We start from the raw sequence: 22,627 nt of genomic DNA, 5'->3' as shown, positions 1-22,627 counted from the left end.
AAGATGTTTTAGTGAGGACAATTCAAATTCCATAATGATGATGATGATGATGGTAGTAGTTGTTTTGGTCCAAAAAAAAAAAAGAAAAAAAAATTGGTTCCAAACATTCTATGGTTCAATTTTCAGATATATATCACCTATATAACAATGATGCCATTAGTATCATCATTGAATCATAATCGATTTTTTTTTCTCTTTGCTCAACTAAAACGACGGCCAATGAATCATCAACGATGAATGGTCCCGAACACACACAACACACACACACACAATGAAAATCACGGGAAATATAGAACAAAATTCAATAATATCACCCGAAGAACTTTGTAATATGAACATTTTTAATATAAAAAGACATTGTGTGTGTCTGTGGTACGAGGTTAATCTTTTCTTTTTCTTTTTCTTTTTTTTTTCTTGCCATTGGCTGCACACACACCCGGACGCAGATTTATTAGTTTCGACGAATAAAAAAAAATGCTTACCTTTTTTTCTGTGTGTGTGTCGGTCCATAGTTTTTTTTGGTTCACTGATTCATAATTCTCTCTCTTTATTTTTTTCATCATCATTTTCTCTCCATGTATGCTGTTTGGAACAACCAAAAAAAAAAAAAAAAAATGACGTTTCATCATAAAATGAAATGAAATGAAATGAAAAAAAAGCAAATTCAATCAACATCAACATAATCAGTGTCATATACTTTATTTAAGCATCTCATGTGTTGAAATAGCGAGCAAACGAACGAGAGAGAGAGAAAGAATAAAGCCTCTATTCTTATGATGATGGTGGTGGAAAAAAAAGGCAAACAGAATTTAAGAATTTCTACTTTTTTTTCTAGTTATTATGAAATAAGAATCTTATTTTCTCTTTCTATTGAAAACTATTCTATATGCGAATGGTCCATTTTGAATTAGTATTCGAATATATAAGAATATTAAATTGAAAATAATATTCTTTCTCTTGTTCTGTTGCAAAGAATTCAATAATTCAAGAATTTATTCTGGCTTATTTTTGTCATATTCAACGAAGAACGAAGATGAAAAAAAAATTCTGCAATTCAATTTTTAACTTTTACCAAGAATTGGGAAATCAAAAAAAAGAAGAATAAGAAAAATTCTGTTTCTTCTATTTATTCCAGAAACAACAACAACAACAACAACAAAACAACAACAAATAAAAAAATGATATCTTTCGATTTCCCATATGAGCCATATTATGAATCATAAAAAAAAATTCGTACCATAATGATGACCGGCAAAAATAATAACCGAAATGAAAATTTTACTGCACATCATTTCCAAAGCAATATACATGTATCTTATGTATTTATTTTGATTCGAAATTTCAAATGTCCAAAAATGGCCAATAATTGATTGTTTTTAATCATCATCAAAACCTTCAAATTTATCATCATCAAATAAATCATTTACAATCACTGAATTATTTGTTGCTGCTGTTGTCGATGGTAGTAGTTGATTATTATCATCGACAATATTTCTACCATCAACATCAACATCATCATCATCGAAACCAATATCAATATCAATATTATCATTATGATTTACATTTGATAAATCTGAAAAATCAATCATTGATGGTTGATGAATATTGTCCATTGACATGGCATGATTATTATTGTTATTGTGGTCGTTATCATCACCATTTGTATCGTGACGTGAAGATTTTTCGGCCATTTGTTCAAGAAATATTCTTATAGAATCAATATCATTTCGATACCATTGTTCCATAATTTGTACCTTTTCCAATGATAATTTCAACGTTTGTTTGATTGGATCAAATAATCGTGTATGATTTGCCATTAATTGTTCCAATGGTTGTAATTCTGATCGTATCGTAAATGTTTCGATTAGATCCTACCCAAAAAAAAAACATAAAAAATCAAAAAAAAAAATCCAATTTAGTCCAAAACAATAGGGAAACAAAATTGCTGCAATAAAAGATGAAAGATGGTGAAAAACTTTTCCAATTATTTTTTTTGGTTCTGTTTTCTTCACCGAAGAATACATACTCGAAAAAATTCATAAAGTTGATTCAGTGTTTGAAATTTGTTGGTAATAAAATCCAAATAATGATTGTCCATTATGATTGTTTCCAATACTTGTTGTCTACCAATATGAGAATGGCGTGCCAATTCAATCAACATCAATCGTGAATCATAATCATTGACATCATCATCATCATCATCATCATTGGACGACTTTAGGGCAAATTGAATTACTTGACGAATTTCTTCAAATCGATTGGTCGAACCTAATGCAATTGATAATAAATGTTTAGCTTCAGGCTGTTTAGTTTCATTATCATATTCATTGTAATGCTTGTTGTTGTTGTTATTATTATTATTATTGTTCCATTCAAGTGTGTTTATGACAGACATGAATTTGTGATTGTACAAAATTCCGGGAAAAAAAAGAGAAAAAAAAATAAAATTATCATTAATTTTGATTGCACTAAAAAAAAAAATATGCTGGCGGTTCTGGAAATTCTGGAACCAAATTCAGCTATTGATTATTAGCATGCAATCATCATCATCATCATCATTAGTAATTACCTTGAATAAGTCTTCAAATTGTAATTTTGATGTCATTGTTTTTGCTGCTCTAGCGCCATCGATCGATAACCGAAATGAATTGAATGAACGAAATACGCATTCAAGTATTTCCAATGGTAAATCTGATCTGATTTTATTTTCAATATAAGATTCATATTTAATTCTTGCTTCATGGCGAAAGTTTTCATAACCAAATTGTCCCATTGCACATAATATTCGTGTACGTAATTGATTTCGTGCAAATTGATTGATTTTCATTCGATATCCAACTGGTCTTTGATTGGCCAATGAATACCAATTATTATTATAACGATGATACATACGTTTCAATAAACGTTGAGCATAATATTCAAAATTTGATTGTATCGATTGTCTATAATGATCGGATTCGATATTTGAAATAATTAAATGTAAATCGGTCAACATTGTAATGATTACTGACCAAATATTTGGATTATCTTCATTTTCGAATGATTGTAATAATTTCAAACCAGTTACAGTGGATGTATAACCAGCACGAATCATAGCAAATACATCATCAATCAAATTCAAACGATCTAATGGTGGCAATAGTTTCTCTTCAATCGGCACAATAAAACGATTGAGCATTTCATCGGAATAATGTATACGATAAAAATTACTGAATACCGGATTCAATTTGATCCATTCACCTGACCAAATGCCCGGTATACGTAATTCAACACGTTCATTTTCGATTAAAGCCTGATTTGTCGGTGTAAACGGATTAAATGATTTAACAATACTAATCGGTATTGGCCATAATGATTTTTGCTGCCAAACAACTTTTGTTGTTGACAAATTTTGACGAAGCTCAACAAATCTCTCCTGATGGATGAGTAATATTCTTGTGTTGCCATTTTGTCGTTGTTCATCAACATGCAACACAGGAAAACCAGCCATTTCAGTCCAATTGGAAAATATTCGAACAATTTGTTTTTGAAATTGTCGATATTGGTGATATTTTTTCTCATCTTTTTGATCAATTCCATCGATAGCCATCAAGAAACATTCTGGTAAATCTTTTAGGCTACCGGTTTTTGTCCAATATTTATTTATAAATTTTTGTAACGCCAACCTAAATATATCATGATCCAGATTTTGTTTCAACATTCGTAACAGGAATGTTGTTTTACGATAAATATTGACACCTTGTGGATACATCATTGATACTTCGATTGGATTACGGATACTGTTTTGAATAGATTCAGCATTCAAACTTGAATCCAATCGTAATGCTAAACTCATTTCATCAGCTGTATATTGTTGCCATGAACGCCATTGTGGAAATACATCATCCATAGCTTGTTTTTCCATAAATTGATTCAATCCTTCGAATAGCCAAAATTCAGACCAATCATCGAATGTAACCATATTGCCTAACCATTGATGTGATATGGAATGAGCAAGCATGGAAACAACTGTTTGAAGATCACGTTCGCCAATCAAAGTCAAATTTTTGATCGATAAATCTTGATGAGTAAAATAGATTAATCCAAATTTTTCCATCGATGTTTGTTGGCCTTGATTTGATTCCAACGTGATTAGATCCAATTTATCTGATGGATATTTATGGCCATAATAATATTGAAAATATTCTAAAAGATGTTCCGTAGATTCAAGAGCAAATTGCCATTGATTGGAATCATTTGAATCCGTTGCCGTAGTGATTAATCGAACACGAACTTTGGTATGATTTTTTTCACTGTTTGTTATTTCAAATTTCGGTGCCATCATTATGGTCATCTGATATGTAGATATTAATGGCGTAGTATTGAAATGAATTTCATCCAAATAATGTGAATATGAACGTCGACGATCAATGTTCATGTTCGATATGGCCATTGTGTTTTTCGGTATGATTAGATATAGATCAAATGTTGCTTTATATCGTGGTTCATCCCAACATGGTATCACATGGCGTGCATCAATTGGTCCAAAATCGATCCACGAAATTTGTTGATATTCACGATATGATTGACGAATGATTTGTTCTCGTATTAGATTGGTCAAATTACCGGAATAATTTATCGTAATATTAGCACCACCACGATGTAATTGTTTAGGAAAATGTAAAACAATCGTTTCAGTTGTTGGACAATAATAAATCATGTTCGTATTGACTAAATTCAGTATAAAATGAAGAAAAAAAATTTTAAATCATGCGTTTTTTTGGATGTTCAATTAAACTTACTTTGAATTGAACCGGTACTGAATGTGGCTTTTAAAATTTTCAAACCACGGCCATTCATTTCAATTTGATTGGTTTTATTATGAATCCGTATCTGAATGGTTAGATGACCGAATAATTTTTTCTGTTCAAAATCAAAACGTAATCGTAATCGATAACGTTTTGGTGTTACAATTTCATTTAAACGATGATAATAATATGATGGCCTAACGACACCATTCAATGTTGTTTGATTGGATAATTTTTTCACTATGCCACAATATACACGATCCGGTATTGTGGTCCATGGTTTTGAAATGGCCGTATTATTACGAATAGAATTATGTCGTTTTTGTCGTCGTCGTCGTCGTTGATGATTGTTTCCGGAACTAGATGTGATTCCAGGAAATTGATTATGGTGATGATCAAGATTATTACAATTTTCATTTATTTGATTTGATTGAATTCGATTATCATCATCATCATCATTATTTTTACTGCCATTCAAATGTAAAATTGTTTCGTTTTTTGATAATGATGTTGAAACAGATGGAAAATTGCCAATATTAACCAATGTAGTATGAAACTGTTGCCAAAAATCAGCTGTTGTATGTTTATTTAGTCGACAATCATTGTATTTTATTGATGATGGTGATAATAATAACCAAAACGATAAATGGATGATGGATTTTGTCAACAAATAATAATGACAGAAGGAGAATTGACATTTAGATTGAATCATTCTTGTCATCAAATAACACAGTGAATAGCATAGATCAAGAATTCAATCTATTCAATTCTTTGATATGAAATGAAATTGAATAAAAAATGAAATGAAATAAAATGAAATGATCATCATCCGACGATCAAAATGATCTTATTGATCTGTATTGGTATTGATACTGGTGTGGAGAATGAAGAAGAAAGGAAAAAAACTTGAAATTTATGTGGATTTTCAACTTTTTTTTCGTTTTTCGTTTCTTGGCTGCAACATTTTACCGAATCCATTATTATATGAGTGATTACCAATGAAATTCTGAAATTAATTTATTCACCAACATTCTTGATTGGTTTTTCGTAACCACAATATTTCACACTTGATAGACAAGTTTTTTTTCTACTTGGTTTTTTTTTTTGATCAAATCAAAATCAATTCTCTACGAAACAAAGGGTTAAAGCATCATCATTATCCATTAGGTCAGTGCACTTTTTTTTATGTTTGTTGAATGGTGAAACAACCAAAAAAAAAAAAAAATTCGTGATTTACAAATAATGATTGTGTAATTGTCTTGTTTTTTTTCATTCATTTTGCTCATGTTTTATTCAAAAAAAAAAAAATTTTTTTTGTTTTCTTTTGTTTCAGGTTCATTTTTCTTCAATTTCTTTTACAAATCGATTTTCTAATCACAATCCAATCAATCGATAGATAACCATTCTGGATGATGATGATGATGATCAAAGTTCGGTAAGGTAGGTGGTATTCACCATAAAAATGATCGATTGTGTAAATAAATTCTATATATATAATAGACAGTGAAGTAAAGTGAAAAAAAAAGTTTTGAATGAAAAAAAAATTGGCCGTGGTTATATCAATAAATCGATTTTTTTGTTGTTGTTGTTGTTGCTGCCTGTAATCGATGGTTAACTATTCATGGAATTTAATCACAATTTTTTTTTCGCTCTCCTGACATCATCATAATCATCAAACAAACAAAAAATCGACATGAAAACTTTGGAAAAGTTGAAAAACTTAAATTCCGTACACTATTTCGATCCAATTAGTTTTTTCATCTTCTTCTTCTTATTTTGTTTTTTTCCAGTATATAACTTTTTATTGCTAAATTTTAAAGAAAAAAAAAGTTTTCTCATTGACAGAATCATTTGTTCTATAGAATAATGATGATGATTGTCTACAATCAAAATTGTCAATAATAATAATAATGATATGGCAATAGTGGACAATGATAACGGTGATGATGGTCATTATAATTGTCATTTTTTTTATTTATCTATAAATAAAAAAATAATCGTTGATGTTTATCATTATTGAAAACATCAATTTCAACAATGATGAAAAGAATTCTTGTGTAGAAAGAAAGAAAACAAATTCCTTTATATTTCATCAGAATTCTATGATGATGATGGATCCCCCCATTCCAAAAAAAAAAAAAAAAATAGTTGAGTAAAGTTGTTTGGTTGTTTTCGTTTGTTTTTTTTTTTTTTTTTGTTCGTTTGATATTCTCATCATCATCATTTCCTTTAATTCATTTTCAAGTCATTATTTTTCTTTTTCTTTTAATTTCTTTCTTTCTTTTTTATTCACTTGAATGAATTTTTTTTCGAGTTGATAACGATTTATTTTTTTTTTCATTTTCTCCATCCGCCAGTACAAACAACATAAAGGTAAATGATGAGTATGTGATGAAACTCCCGGAAATACTGTTGTTGTTGTTGTTTGATATGTTGTCCGTTATCAACATCCTGTTCTATATGAATGAATAAATCGAGTGAAGAAACATGTTGTTGTTGTTGTTGTTATTTGTTTTTTTTTCCACTTCAACTACAAATCATCATCATCATCATTTTTTTTTTTTCGTTGTTGGCGTGTGCGTGTCTGTGTGTATATTCAAAATGAGAATTCTACAAACTTTTTTTTGCCCATTTTCTCTCACACACACACACACACACGCAGAGGATTTTTTTCTCCACCATTCCTTGTTGTTTATCGACAATGTTTTCACTCTTTTTTTTTTTTTTTTTTTTGAATACAAACAAACAAACAAACGAACCAAAAAAAAATTTGCCAATCAATAATATTGAATTGGATTGAATGAAATGAAAATGGCAATGTTTGTTGCACCATACCAGAATGGAATGAGAGAAAACAAAAAAAAACACATTAAATTCATTGTATATGATCCATTTTCATGTAAATGTCATTGTTCTGTAAAAAAAAGGCAAAGGCAAGAATTTCATTTCTTCAATTTATTTATTGATTTTTTGTTTTTTGTTTTTTTTTCTAGCAGCAGTTTTAATATTCATAATGTGACAAAAAAATTTTTTTTTTTTATTTCTTGTGTTCCATTGTAATAAATCTGTATAAACTTCAAGGTAAATAAACCAATCAGATGAAGAATTGTCAATCTAGAATCAACGATGAGGAGGACGACGACGACAAAATTTTTTCGTTGGCCATAAAACTTTACCATTTATTCTAGTTGTGCAACAAAATCATTCGTGAATGATGATCCAAAAAAAAAAATTTGAATTTTCTTTTTTATGTCTCACAAAATGTTTTCAATGTTTTCGATGAAAACTTTTTACATTTTCTTTTTTCGTATTTCTCTCTGTCTCTCTGTGTGTGTGTAATTTTTGCACAAAATGACAAGAAAAAAACAAAATAAAAAGCAAAAAAAAATTTGCATAAATGAAGATGTCACACACACACACATTTGTGTTTTTAAGAATTTTTTTCAAGAATCTCTCTCTCTCTACAAATGAACAAGTTTTTGTGAATTCATCAAAAAAAAAATTTTTTTTCGATTCACAAACACACAGAATCGATTCAAAAGAAAATTAAAAGAATTTTTTTTTTCGCTTAATTAAATTGAATTGAACATACACAGAATTCAGAGAGAGAGAGAGAGACGCACTGGAAAAAATTTTCTGGATTTAATTCAATTTTTTTGTCTTGTTTTGCTAGGTAAGAAATAAAAGAAAAGGAAATTTATTACTTTTGCAGTCTCTCTCTCTCTCTCTCTGAATTTTGCACAGAAAAAAAGGTAATTTAAGGTTAATTTTTCTCTCTGTGTGTGTTTGTGTGCGTGAGTGTGTCAGCAGAACGATTTTTTCTTTTTCTTTTTTTCACAGAGTACATTTTTTTTGAATGTATGTCAGCATTTTTTTTTTTTTTTTTTTTTTGGCACTCTACGCCAGAATTATTACTATTATTTGATTGTTGAATTTTATTGTTATTGTGTTATCAACAAAACAGGAATTTACAGGAATGACAATAGAGGAAAAAAAATAGGCACACACCTTTCACACCGACAAACACAGGCACACACGACAAACATCCACAATTCCATTAAGAATATTAACATTTTTTTTTTGATATTTCGCCAACATTGGTATTTTTTTTTGGTGCATTTTTCTTACATTTTCGTGCTCTACACATTTTTACAATAACCAACAACAACAACAACAACAATAAAAACGATTTTTTCCTGTTTGGTCTAGACACACATACATTCACATCACTGAACAATCAATGTGCACCTGAATTGTAAAATTCTAGAATTTGTTTTTTCGTGTTTTTTTTTTTTTTTTTTTTTTTTTTTGATTGGTCAATATTAATATTTTGCGTGTGTAGGTGTGTGTGTGTGGAAAAAGCGAGTGCTTTGCTTTAATAAAATTTTTCATTCATTTTGATGAAAAGTGATTAATGCCATTTTTCATTTAGGAAAAAGAACGACAGAGAAAGAGAGATAGAGAAAGTTAATAAATGGCTTCAAGAAAGGTAGTAGCAGTAGTTGTAGTAGTTTTCAACCAAACAAACAATACAGAGAATATTCTCTGTTGTATTTACTGATGTGTCTGTGTGTTGTGATGCGTGGGTGTTTGTGCGTAATGTCTGTGTGTGTGAAAAGAATTCTCTCGTTTCTTATTCTTTATTTTCTGGTTTTTTTCTTGTTTTTTTTTCTTGTTTGTTTGTTTGTCTGTTTGAATTGATTTTGACCCAAATTTCTGGTTCGTTAGATAAATAATTTCACTTTTATCCATAGATCCATTTCGGATCGGTTTGGTGATTCAATTCTCAATATATAAATGAATCTAATTGAATTAATTTGATTCGAAGAACAAGAGAGAGAGAGAGAGAGAGAGAGAGAAAAAAAAAAGAAGAAGAGAATCATTATGATGATTGAGAACACAGAGGTATCTAAGAACCACTAAGAAAAATGAAAATTTCTCGATTTAAACCAATTGTATGATCACTGATCAGTGAACAAAATAAATGATGATTGGTAGAAAACGACTATCGAGTAGAAGGAAGTAAGGAAAAAATCCATTGCATAAATTGATTGCCAAACAAAATTTCATTTATTGACCAACTTTTGTTTGAGTTTTTTTTTCGCATTTTTTTTTATTCGACAATGACACCGTCAGCTGTTGTCAGAGTGGAAAATAAAAATGAAAAACAAAATTAAACATGTGAATGAAGATGATGATTCCATTTCAAATATATATATATACGTCTTGAATAATTAAATTTTCAAAATTCAGTTCATCGGATACTGTTGAGACAATCTAACCATGATAAAATGAATTGAATTAAATTTACTTGACGTATATGAATGTGGTGGAACATCATGCAGATTGTCATCATCATCATCATCATCTTATGATGTGAAGAATTCCGTTTCTGTTTTTTCTGTTTTTTTTCTGAATTTGATCGTAGAAAATAAAATAAGAAGATAAAATGGTGAACGTCATTTTTGAATCGCCATTTTTTTATTATTATTATTCATCATTTTCATTTTCATTTTGACAATTTTCCATTCATTGAATTTACATATCAATAATAATAAATCTTTGCGTGTGTGTGTGTGTGTGTGTGTGTGAAAAACTTTCTTCTTTTTTTTCTTCACACACACACAGATAAATCTCGCATTATATGAGAAAAAATATGGGGTTTTTTTCTTCTCTCATTTGAATGAAATGAAATGGATGGATGGATAGTATTTTGTTGTAGTGCCCTTTTTTTTCCAAACCCCCACTACCACCATCACCACCATCCACAAATTGGTTTGTCATTTGAGAGAGAGAGAAAAAAAAATTTTTTTTTCTTCTTGATTATCGATATTGATTCGTGGTGGGCGTAGATTGTTATATGAAATTTTTTTTTTATGAAATTAGATATCATAAACAACGACAACGATGTTTTGTCAATGTTTTCGGATAATACACATCACAAACACACACACACACACACACACACACATACACGTGAGTGGTAATTCAAGTATGTCATCCGTAAACAACAACAACAACAACAACAACAAAAAACGACAACAACAACAACAAAAAACGACAACAACAACAACAAAAATTATAGATTTTTCATGTATTGCATGTGAAACATTTTAAGAACAAACCAAAAAAAAAAAAAAAAAAAAAAAAAAAAATAGAGAGAGAGAGAGGAAAAAACCCAGCAGCCACAAAAAAAAAATAATGTCAACAACAACAACCAACAAAAATGAAAAAAAACACACACACACAAAATAAAATAATCCACATATTGGATGTGCATGTAAAACTAGATCATCATCATCATCATCGAACCTAAATAAACAATCTATATCCACTGTATTCTCTTTGTATTCTATGTATTCTGTGTGTGTGTGTGCATGTTAATGGTGCTTATGAATTTTTTTTTTGTCCCAGAATTTATTTGAAATGATAATAACCATATCCATTGATGATGGAAAATGAAGGCAAAAAAAAATTGAATTTGTCACCACACACACACACACAATGAATGAATGAATGGTGGTGTTAGTAGGTTTTTTTTATGATAAGAAGAAAGAAAAATCTGGCATTTGCATACAGATATGCAATTTTTTTTTCTGAAAGAAAAGCAAAAACAAACCCTACGGGACAACCTGGATTCTTTTTTTTTCTTTCTACAGTTTCAGCTTTCTATATTGACCAGAAAAAAAGATGCTACAAGCAATATCATCATTATCATTTTCATTCATATACAAATGGAATATGGTTGATTTTGGTTTTTTCCTTTTCTTTTTTTTTTTTAATCAAAATGAATTTTTTTTTTTTTGGCTTCTGTGTCTTTTACACATGTCAAATTGTATTGAATGTTGAACGAGTTGAAAAAAATTAGAATTTTTTTTTACATTTCATATTTCATAGAAACACAAAAATGCACCTGTGCCACCAGAATCCGAAATTTTGGTTTTATTCTTGTTCTGTGTTCTGTACGACTGACGACTGATCTAAATAGAATGTTGGCCTCTAGTTTTTTTTTCCAATTTCAAAGTTTGATGGCCATGGTTAGATGATGAGAAAAAGCAGATGAGAAAATTCTGGAGAATCAAAAAAAAAAATGACAAGTATCGTAATTTTATCACTCAAACAATGAAATTAAATTGAAATAAAAATATACTAATATCCTCAAATAGAAAGTCCAGCGGTTAATAACTATGCACCAAAAAATAGAATATTACCATGAATAGAATATTTACAGAATATTTTTTTTGCGTGTCTCATAACACAGAAAGAAATTTTCCAAATAGAATTTTCTCCATTTTCTTTCTAATATTTACATTTACAAGAATATTCTGGAAAACCATCATGCATGAATGAATATGCAATCATTTCATGTTAATGAAAAACATTTATTATATAGTGTTGCATGCATATATGGGAAAAACGATTTTTTTTCCACCATTTTTTTTTCTTTGATATTCTATAAGAATCATTTATTACATCAATGATCAAAATGATGATGGGATTTTTTTTTCTGACTGAATACAGCACACTGAATACATTTGTTTGTTTGTTTGTCTGAATAATATGGCTTCAGTGATCAATTTCATTATTTGGATAAGTTATTTTTTTTTTCTTAAACAAATATTCTTGAGGCAATAGTTTTCACCATGGTTCTTTATAATTTCTGTATGTATAATTTAATTCTATGAACAACAGAATATCCCAGATTTCAGGTGTATTCTTTCATAAAAAAAAAAGAAAAATTTCATATATTCTATTAACCAAAACGTAACAAAAACTGGCCATTTTGAAAACTTTGGCATTAATTTTAGCCGACAAACAAAACAAAACAAAACAAAACAGACAAAAGAACATTTCAAAACTGAAAAAAAAATTTCTGGAACAACAAAAAACAAAATTCTCCAGGAACATTAAGTGTGTGTGTGTCTGTGTGTGTAAGTCTGTGTTTGTTATTCATTGAGATTGACACCATTATATTATTATTTGTTTGTTGTTTATTGAAGATGATCACACACAAGTCACAAACATTTGTTTTGATAATACAGAAAAAAAAGTGAGAGCGACAGTGAGAGAGAGAGAGAGAGAAATTCTTTCAAATTCTTTTATCTTCTTCTGTTCTGTTCTGTTTTGTTTTTTTTCTTCTTCATTTTGTTTCAATCTTTATAATGGATTTTTTACCATCTTCAAAATAAAATAAAAAAAAATCATCAATTCACTTCAGTGTTCATCATCATCATCATCATGATGATGATCATATACAATACAAGCTATGCTATTATCCCCGCCCACTTACACTCCCACCACCTTTGACAGTAGTACACTTTTTTGTTTCTCATCATATCAACGCCCACATTGTTTTTTTTATATATACATTCATCTTACAGATTTTTTTTTTTTTGAACGAATTCATGTAGTGAAGACCACATTTCTATTTTTTTTCACATAGTCTAAATGTATGATTATCTCACACACACACACACACACACACACACACACAGAATATAATGTGTATGGACAATATGTGGCAACGATAATAATCATGTCCACCAAAAAAAAAAAAAAAAAAAAAAAAATGGCCGTAACTCGAGAATAATAATAAAAAAAAATACCGTGATGGCAGCGGTGAATCATCATCATCATCATCATCAACATTGTGTTGGAAATGGGACCATATAAATGTGAATATGACAAAGAAAATGATTCGTTCGTAATTCTTTTTTGTTGTTGTTGTCGTTGTTGTCGGACGAATTAAATTCTCAAAGGACATTCTTTTTTTTTTTACTCGGCGCTCTTTATTTATTTATTTGTTTATTTCTAGTTTTTGACTCTCTCTCTCTCTCTCTCTCTCTTCATCTCGTTTGGTAATCTTCACATCATCAGGATCATTTTGTTTTTTGTTTTTCATTCAGATCCAAATTATTTGTGTAAATGATGATGATGATGATGATGATGATAATGATGAAAAAAGTGTGAAACAACAGAATCTTAATCTTTTGAAACTTTATTGCTTCATCATCATCATCATCATAATGATCATTACAAATGAATAAAATGGCAAAAAAAAGAATTCGCTAAAAAAAGTGGAAAAATACAAAAAAAGCGAATTGAATTTTTTGAGCCAATATTTTTTCCATCCAAATCATCAATGATTCACACAATGGAGGTAAATATTCCACTACTGCTTTGTACACCGGTATTCTACTTGTGTTTAAAGTTTTTGTGGATTTTTTTTCTAAAAAAAAAAAAAAAATTTTTTTTCTGTCTAACATTCACTTTGGTAGGTTGGAATATTCCTAAGAATGATGATTCCAATGCTAATGATGATGTGGATTCTATTTTTATTCTTTACATAATATATACTGGTCTCTAAGAGAATGAGATGATAGACGACAACGGATTCAACGGTATTGAATAAATAATTCACTACATTGAAAAAAGATATCTTTACCAGAGAAATGGAATCATTGAAATGGAAAAGAAAAATTTTCCACGAATTATCATTGAATTAGTCATTAGGTATTAGACACACACACAGTAATAGAATATTCAACGGTATGAAAAAATTTTAATAACACTGGAATAGTGAAAAAAAAAATGAATGAATGAATGAATGTGAATGGCCAACATTTCGGAAAACTTTTTCAAATGAAAAACAAACACACACACACACACACACAGAGAGAGAAAAAGAATTTGGCTTCATTAATATAAATTAATCTGATTTTTTTTCCATTTGGAACAAATGAAACAATGTTGGGCTTTCGAACAATATATTCGTGTTTTGTTTTTTGTTTTGTTGAAATTTCATATAAATTCAGCCAAATTTGGCCGTTTGAAAGTTTATTATATTTGTGAATTTTTTTGTTTTGTTTTGAAAAGATTTTTTTTCCTCCCTCTACTCAGTGTTAAATTTGTATTTTTTTTCCTCTCGGTTGTAAATTTTCTATAAATAACAAGCAAGCAAGCAATGGCATCAATGTTTGGCGATATTCTACGTATGGCTAGTGATTTGATCAAATCGTTTGTATTGGAATCGATGGTGCCAATGATTGTGGCCGCACCGCCAACATCACCAATGTTGGCCAAACAATTACAGAATATAATTGAAAAAGAATGGATCACAATCATAACGTTTGTAATGATGTTACCATTACAAATTATTTACTTTCTTTGGTTTCTATCCGGTGGTCCATTGATGAATTTTTCATTTCTTACCAGATATTTTACCTATATCCAGGTGGCAATATTTATCATTGTAATGGCATTATTTCGTACAATTCTAGTGATAACATTGACTGAAAATCATTCCGGTACTAATGATTTGAACCCAAATCGAATAAAATCAAAATTTCGTTGTACACCATCGGATATGCATACTACTACTGCTAGTAGTAGTACTACTACCACCATAATCAATGAAAGTGCAGCAAGATTTACACCGAAAAAAGAAAATTCAAAGACGAAAAAATTTTAATTTTTTTATAATTAATTTAAATTAATTTGAATGTGAAAGCAAAAAAAAAATTAAAAATTAAAAATTAAATGAATTTAAATTTTAAAATTCGATTCACATTTTTTTCTCTCACTCTTTTTTGTTCATTTTCTGCAAGATTGGTGTAAGAAAAAGGTTATGGATTCCTAAATTCAGACGAACAAAAAAAAATGGTGACAAAAATTGGATCAAGAAAAAGTAAACAACAACAACAACAACAACAAAACATTAACTTGACAATTTTCTTCAAAATTTATCTTAAAACCGCAAACCACCATAGGCCACATTTTTCAATTTGGTTTTGGTTCAATAACAACATTACCAATTTTTCTTTGACATCCAGAATCAAGTATCCAGATATCTGATAATTTTTCAGCACATTTCAACATCAACAATTTTGCAGCTTTCTTCTTATTTTTGTTATTTGATTTTGACAACAACAACAACAACAACAGAAGGTAAATATGAGAAAAAAAATTGATCCATAAATTTTCATTTGACAGAAAAAAAAACATTTTGGACACTATTGGTCCACACACACTCACACAAACATCGACTAATTGACTTGATCTTTGTTTTTTTTTGTTTGTAACAAAAAGTTCAAAAGTTTTTATTATTGTTCCATTTGATTCACACTTGTGAATCGGATTTTTGTTTCGTTTGTTTGTTTCGTTTGTTTGCTGAAAGCACATGGAATAATAATAAATAATAATAATGTCAACAGAAAGAATTTTTTTTTTTTGTTTTTTGTTTTTGGAAATTCTGAAGGTGACAACTTGTATTAGTTACTGAGTGAGAGAAAAAGATGGAAAAAGAAAAAAAGTGAAACCCTCACACACACACACACATGGAGACCATACTATTAACCGTATAATGTTGTGTATATTGAGAGAAATGAAACAGAAAAAAAAGAAAGTTTTTCCATATCGACCAAAAAAAAAAAAAAAAAATGAGCCAAAAACTTTGTCTAAACTCTAGAAACATTTTTTTTCTCTCTCTCTCCCTTTTTGGGTCTTCCAAAGGAAATATAATCCTCTTCATTTCCTTTCATTTTGCTTTCATTCTAAATCATGTTTCATGTGATGATGAAACAAATGAAAATCAATTTCATTTCATATACCAGAGAAAATGTTGACAACAGCGGCGCCCACTTTGCAACTGTGTTGAAGAATTTGTATTTGTAATAAATTCTGTATATTTCGTGGAAAAAAAAATTTAAAACAACGAAAAACAACATCACAATAGTTGTATTTTTTTTTGGGAATCATTTATTTTCATTGATTATTTTTTTTTCTACATTAGACATAATTCAATAATGAATGTAATGTGTTGTTGGTGATATGGTGGTTGTCGTTGTTGTTGGAATTTGGATATTAATTTTGGATATACAAGTAAAATGATGCCAATGATGATGGTGATGATAATTTTCAATTATGCAATAATAATAATTCATAATTATCGGATGGAAAAAAATTTCTTTTTTTTTGTCTGCCTTGACAAAATTTCGATAGCAGCAACAAAAAAATTTTTTTTTTGTTTTTTGTTTTGTTGAACCATATATAGAGATTATATATGGTATGATGGTTACCAATGGTAATCGATAATTTTCGTTTCTAGATAACCAGGTAACACCGATGTAAATCATTTAATTGTATCGTTGATGATGATGATGATGATGATGACAGCCAATTTTTTTTTCATTTATATTTTTACCATACCGACACTCATAAATCTTTAATGGTTGTAATTTTGCTGATGCTTTATCTAATCATCATCATGATGATGATTTTTTTTTGATCAAAATATTGTGGTCGTAATGGATAATGGTAGTGGGAGTTTTGTTTCACCTGCTCGGAATTTTTTGTTTTTTCTCTTCCACTGAATTTTAAAATTCAGAATTTTTTTTTTGGTTTCAAATAATGGATAATAATCATCGACAAAATATGCTCAAACAGCAGCCACAACAACAACAATCATTATCCGTTAATCATTTGATTAATAAAATTTGCTGTTCAATAATAAATCGTTTACAAAAATCATTACATTGTGTATCATCATCGATACAGGAACTGCATCAATTATCCGATGGTCATGTATTATCGGAATTGATTGAATTATTTGAAGATATTGTCATTATTCGTGCTTCGAATCATCACGAATGTTTATATGGAAATGAATCACAAAAACAGCAACAACAACAACAACGTTCGAAACCATTGCAAAGACAAAAAAATCAGAATAATATTGATTATGTTGAACAATGGCTACAGATTGAAGGCATCCGCATCGATGCTAAACGTTCGATACGAGAATTGTTTGCCGAAATGGAACGTGGCCAACGTGAATTGAATGGTTTTTTCCAGTATTATAATCAAATGTCACATGATTCGTCAACATCGACATCGGACTTTGAATTATTGATCAGAAATCAGCAGAACACAATTTATGAAAGATCAATAGCATATATAGCCACACTTTGTTATGCAATAATAACAATATTCATCAGATATGATCACATATTTCGTACATTTATTGCCGATTATAATTTCAAAGTTTATGATGATGAATTGTTGCATATTTTATTCTACACAAAATGGAAATTAACTGAAGAAGAATTGTTATTGAAAGATTTGGAATATATGCATCTAAAAGATCATTGTGATTTATTGGAATTGCAGCTAAGACAAATGAAAATCCAGCAACAACAACAACAACAACAGCAGCAGCAGCAGCAGCTGAGAATAATGTCTGAAATTCCGGAAACAATAAATCAAAATGTAAACATGAAAATGATGAGTTCTGCAGAAATAAGGGGCGATAATTCGAATCAAAGTTCATTATTGACAATATCATCATTGAATGAATTAGATTTGGTTGATTCATCAACAATGACCACAATTTATGGTCATTTGGATCGATCAATAAAAATTGATTTCAATGAAAATTTAAATCACAATGATGATGCAGAACAAATGAAAAAAATTTCAATAAATTCAAATCAAAAACCACAACAGCATCAACGACAAACTGATCATCGAAATTCATTGCCGTCTGGTTCATTGTGGAATAATGTTGAAACAGCAAGAAATTTTGATTTTCAACAAAATTCTTATGTTCGACCATTTTCGATTATTGATAGAAATTCATTCGATTTTGATACGAGTAAAATCAATGTTGATCATGCATTAAAATATGGTCAAAATCATCTGAATCAATCGATATCAATGAAATCTGATGATTGCGGTGGTGGTGGTGGTTGTTTGAAAACAAACAAAAACCATAACAATAATGGCTTGTCATCAATGCAAATTGATGGAAACCAGATCCTCAATGAACAACCAAAACTGAATGATAAAAGCAATATAAATCGAGTTATTACTGAACCAATCAATATGGATATGAATGAAACTGATCTAGTTAAATATTTGGCTAAAATTCCAAGTGCCGATCCAAATTGTCCATCAATAGCTAAAACAATCAAATATGACTATGATGATGTTGATAATAATGGACCGATATCCAATAACGACGACATCAACAACAACAACAACAAATCAAACAAAAAAAATCCATCAATCAATACACGATTACGATACATACAGAACATTGGTGATGAAGATGAACGGAACAGAATATTGATTGCACGATTATTGGCTGAATTATCGTATGAAAAAAATAAGAATAAAATGGCCTTGAAATCCACTATGGATACTGTAGATGATGATGATGATGATGATGATCAAAAAACAACAACAATCAATGGTTTACGGAATAAGAATTTAATCGAAACAAATGTTGAATACATTTGAATTATTTATATTGTGAAAAAAATGATTATTGATTAAATTATTTATTCTGTTAGATAATATTCTTCTGTGTTTTGTGATAAACAGACAATCAATATATATGCACATATAATCCTTTTTTAAAGAATCGTGACTATGAGAATAAAAAAAAACGAAGTATAATCATCATTATAAATAATCAATAGAATGAATGGCCAGAATTTTCAATGTTAAAAGTTCTTCGACATGAAAATGGATAAATTCTTGTTCAACAACAACAACAACAACAACAACAACAACAACAGCTAGAAACGGAAACTTCATTGATTAAATTCTATATTCTATATTCTTGATCTGAATTTTTTTTGTTGTTGTTGTATTCATTCATTCACCTATATTCATTGTGACAAGACAAAAAAGATAAGAATAAAATTCTGTAGATTCTTTTCTTATCATATGAAAATATGAAACATCTTATAATTCGTTGTAATAAAAATAATTGTATCCAAGAATTAGTGCGACAATGTTTTGAATCAATGAAATTCTATTTATTACGTATTGAATATACTACAGATGAATATAATAATCATTTGATACCATGGAAATCACGTATTTTGCAACTTACCATATGGATAACGGCAATGTGTTGGTTGAACATAATATTCTGGATAGCAATATTAAAATGGCCAGAATATGTATTTCCAATTTCATTTGATGATATTGATCAAATGACCGCTGTTCATGGTAGTAAATTGATTTCATTTGTATCAATATGTGCATTTTCAACATTAGAATATGTATGGTGTGCAACATTTTATCGTCTAATCAATTATGATTTACGTATTAATGATTTGATAGTAAAATATAGCCAATTTGGTCAAAATAATCTTAGCCAACGTGGTCATCAATATATTTATAATTTGATCAGAATAACCAATATGTTTACTGGTATTTTGGGATCAATAAGATTAACATTGTTGACCATTTATTTCATCTTGTTGAATATAATTTTATTTAAAAGTTATTTGCATAAAAATCTTATCAGTATCATAAGAATAATCATTTCATTACCAATATCGACCATTATTTATTGCCGTTTAATATATACGATTGGCCAAGGATTTGTTGCATTTAAATTTCTAATCATAATCATTGAATTTTATATAATACAATTGAAAGAATTAATGTACAAAACTAGACAAATATTTCGTCATCGTAATCAAGAAAATTTGATCAAAATCAATAATCGTCGTTATTATTTCCGTTATTTTCAACGCAAATATTCAATACTATATGATGAAATATTGAAAATCAATCAAATAGTTAGCATTTTTTTATTTGCAATTGATATGTTATCAAAATTTTCCATTATAATTTGTGCATTGTTTTATAGCCAACAGATCGATATGAATCTGTTCAATATTTCATTTATTATATCGCTTATATTAATGTTTTGCTCTGCAACCGGTATTTATTCACGTTTGGCGAATGTACCATCATATAATCAACAATGTTGTCGACAGATTTTTGAATGGAATGCACGTTTTCAATCAATGAGTACAAATCACAATGTTAAACGTGAATGGCGACGTAATTTTTGTCTACATAAACGTATGGTAATAAAAATGAACATGTTCATGCAAACAATGACCGATAATCATTTAGGTTTTACATGTGGTCAATTGTTTTCAATTACAAAATATAAATATTCTGAATTAATCATGTTTAGCATTGTATTGGTTTTGTTGTTTTATAAAAAAATTTGTTTGAATCTTGATATTAAATTTTAAAAATTTTATTTCAATTTAAATTATTCAAAAAAAAAAAAAAACAAAAAACAAATTACAATAAAATTACCAGAATCCAGAATTTAAAAATTAAATCAACACCAGATAATATCATTTTTATCACCATCATCACCATCATTATCATCACCATTATTATTATTATTGTTACCAAATAAAAGACCAAATGATCGTTCATTTAGATTAGTAGTATCGTTCAATGTATTATTATTGTTATCCACTTGATGATGATGGACAAGTTTTTTACCCACACGATTCGATGATGATGGTGGTGGACATTGATTATTGCCATTGAATATTTGATTATTCATTGGAAATTCCATTTGTTGATTGTTGTTGTTCATATCGCCCATTATTGGTTGATGTTGATCTTTCATTATGCCAGGTAACATTGGTACACCGGAAACGGTTGGCAATTGCGGTATCATAGGCATTGCAGGCATTCCATTTGGTATGCCAGACATTGTTGGAATATATGGTGGTCTTGGATATTGTGGATATTGTGGTATTTGTGGAATATGTGGAATATGTGATATATGTGGAAATTGTTGTGGTGGTGGTGGTGGTGGTCTAAAAAATCCGTTTGGTGGTCGTCTTATTGGTGGCGGTCGTGTACGAATTGGTTGCATAATAAAAGGTTTTGGCTGCTGTGGTATTATCGTTGGTAACATTGGTGGTTCACCAGGCGGTATTGGTGCTGGTGGTCCAATCGTTGCAATAACATCCTGACAGTATGCCTGTTGCCATGATACACACATTTTAACACGTATATCAAATCTTTTAGCCGGATGACATTTGATTAAAAATGGATAGCCAAAAAAACACACATAATAATATTCACAAAGTTCATAACGAAATCGACCAAAAGGTGTTGGACAAACAAAACCAGTGCTGGAACCTGGAGCTGGGATAATCAGAGTACGATCTTTATCTGTATTTGTGGTATTATCTGAAAATGTTTGTGTTTGATATGTAAACGGCATTGATAATGATAATTGTGGCTGTTGTAATTGTGGCTGTTGTAATTGTTGTTGTTGTTGATGTTGTTGTGGAAACATTAGTGATGATGTTAATGCTGAATTCAAGCCACCGGAACCGATAAAAGTTTCAGAATTTTCTGTTCCATCATTATCATTATCATTGTCGCTAGTGCTGGTGCTACTTTCATCATTGTCCACAATTTTTGATGTAAAATTCTGCACAATTATCGTACCATCACCATAAACACAGTGAACAATATGATCACCAATTATCGATACTAATATCGATATGCTAACAATGATGATGATTGAATATTTCATTATTTTCAAAGTTTCGTCGATGATGATGATGATGATGACGATGATGATGATCAAATGGATCCATTGTCCTAAATTGATCCAAAGTATTTATATTGAGCCATCATGTCAATCATATGCATAATGGATTCAAACGTACCACCATTTAAAATGTTTTGAAATTTTTTTTTTACTTTGAAACGCATACACATTATTATTATCATCATCATCATATTATTTCTGGTTCAATGCCAATTCCAGCGACGACAACAACGAGATAACGATGATGAATGTATTCAACCACACATACACACACACATGACAAGGAAGTTTACAAACCTAAAGAACTTTATTTAGGTCGAGGTCATTTTATATGAGATGATCCTTGCAATAACAAAAAAAAAGTCTGGTTCCAACAACAACAACAACGAAAACGAAAACGAAAACGAAAAGTTTCAAAACATTCAAAAAAAATTCCATTTTC

General features: G+C 29.3%; 4 protein-coding genes across 4 annotated transcripts; 2 read left to right on the top strand and 2 right to left on the bottom strand.

The window, feature by feature from the left end:
* Positions 1–1,305: 1,305 nt before the first annotated feature.
* LOC124496867 (puromycin-sensitive aminopeptidase) lies at positions 1,306–5,591 on the bottom strand. The gene is made up of 4 exons (XM_047060430.2): positions 4,782–5,591; positions 2,570–4,710; positions 2,027–2,335; positions 1,306–1,871 (listed from the first exon to the last, which is right to left on the bottom strand). The coding sequence occupies exons 1-4, from the start codon at positions 5,506–5,508 to the stop codon at positions 1,377–1,379; spliced, it is 3,672 nt and encodes a 1,223-aa protein (XP_046916386.2). The 5' UTR covers positions 5,509–5,591; the 3' UTR covers positions 1,306–1,376.
* A 9,064-nt stretch (positions 5,592–14,655) lies between these two features.
* Positions 14,656–15,331, top strand: LOC124496565 (uncharacterized). Its single transcript, XM_047060096.2, has one exon. It carries the CDS (start codon positions 14,752–14,754, stop codon positions 15,256–15,258), a length of 507 nt encoding a protein of 168 aa, XP_046916052.1. The 5' UTR covers positions 14,656–14,751; the 3' UTR covers positions 15,259–15,331.
* Positions 15,332–17,082: 1,751 nt separating this feature from the next.
* On the top strand, positions 17,083–19,571 carry LOC124496361 (uncharacterized). The gene is made up of 2 exons (XM_047059873.2): positions 17,083–18,494; positions 18,561–19,571. Exons 1-2 carry the CDS (start codon positions 17,196–17,198, stop codon positions 19,083–19,085), a joined length of 1,824 nt encoding a protein of 607 aa, XP_046915829.2. The 5' UTR covers positions 17,083–17,195; the 3' UTR covers positions 19,086–19,571.
* A 1,269-nt stretch (positions 19,572–20,840) lies between these two features.
* On the bottom strand, positions 20,841–22,225 carry LOC124496866 (uncharacterized). The gene has a single exon (XM_047060429.2). The coding sequence runs from the start codon at positions 22,165–22,167 to the stop codon at positions 20,944–20,946; it is 1,224 nt and encodes a 407-aa protein (XP_046916385.2). The 5' UTR covers positions 22,168–22,225; the 3' UTR covers positions 20,841–20,943.
* Between the last annotated feature and the right edge of the window lie 402 nt (positions 22,226–22,627).

Source organism: Dermatophagoides farinae, chromosome 7 (genome assembly GCF_024713945.1).
Source record: "Dermatophagoides farinae isolate YC_2012a chromosome 7, ASM2471394v1, whole genome shotgun sequence".
NCBI classification, from domain to species: Eukaryota; Metazoa; Arthropoda; class Arachnida; order Sarcoptiformes; family Pyroglyphidae; genus Dermatophagoides; species Dermatophagoides farinae.
Note: the sequence above shows the minus strand (reverse complement) of the source record. Positions and strands in the feature narration are given on the sequence as shown.

Excerpts from the sequence above, each read along its gene's own strand:
- LOC124496361 (XM_047059873.2), top strand. The coding sequence starts at position 17,196 with ATGGATAATAATCATCGACAAAATATGCTCAAACAGCAGCCACAACAA. Across the intron at positions 18,495-18,560 it reads AAAATCATCTGAATCAATCG|AATAATGGCTTGTCATCAAT; the intron begins ATATCAATGAAA and ends AAAAACCATAAC.
- LOC124496867 (XM_047060430.2), bottom strand. The coding sequence starts at position 5,508 with ATGACAAGAATGATTCAATCTAAATGTCAATTCTCCTTCTGTCATTAT. Across the intron at positions 4,711-4,781 it reads CAGTACCGGTTCAATTCAAA|TCAATACGAACATGATTTAT; the intron begins GTAAGTTTAATT and ends TACTGAATTTAG. Across the intron at positions 1,872-2,026 it reads AACTTTATGAATTTTTTCGA|GATCTAATCGAAACATTTAC; the intron begins GTATGTATTCTT and ends TTTTTTGGGTAG.
- LOC124496866 (XM_047060429.2), bottom strand. The coding sequence starts at position 22,167 with ATGAAATATTCAATCATCATCATTGTTAGCATATCGATATTAGTATCG.
- LOC124496565 (XM_047060096.2), top strand. The coding sequence starts at position 14,752 with ATGGCATCAATGTTTGGCGATATTCTACGTATGGCTAGTGATTTGATC.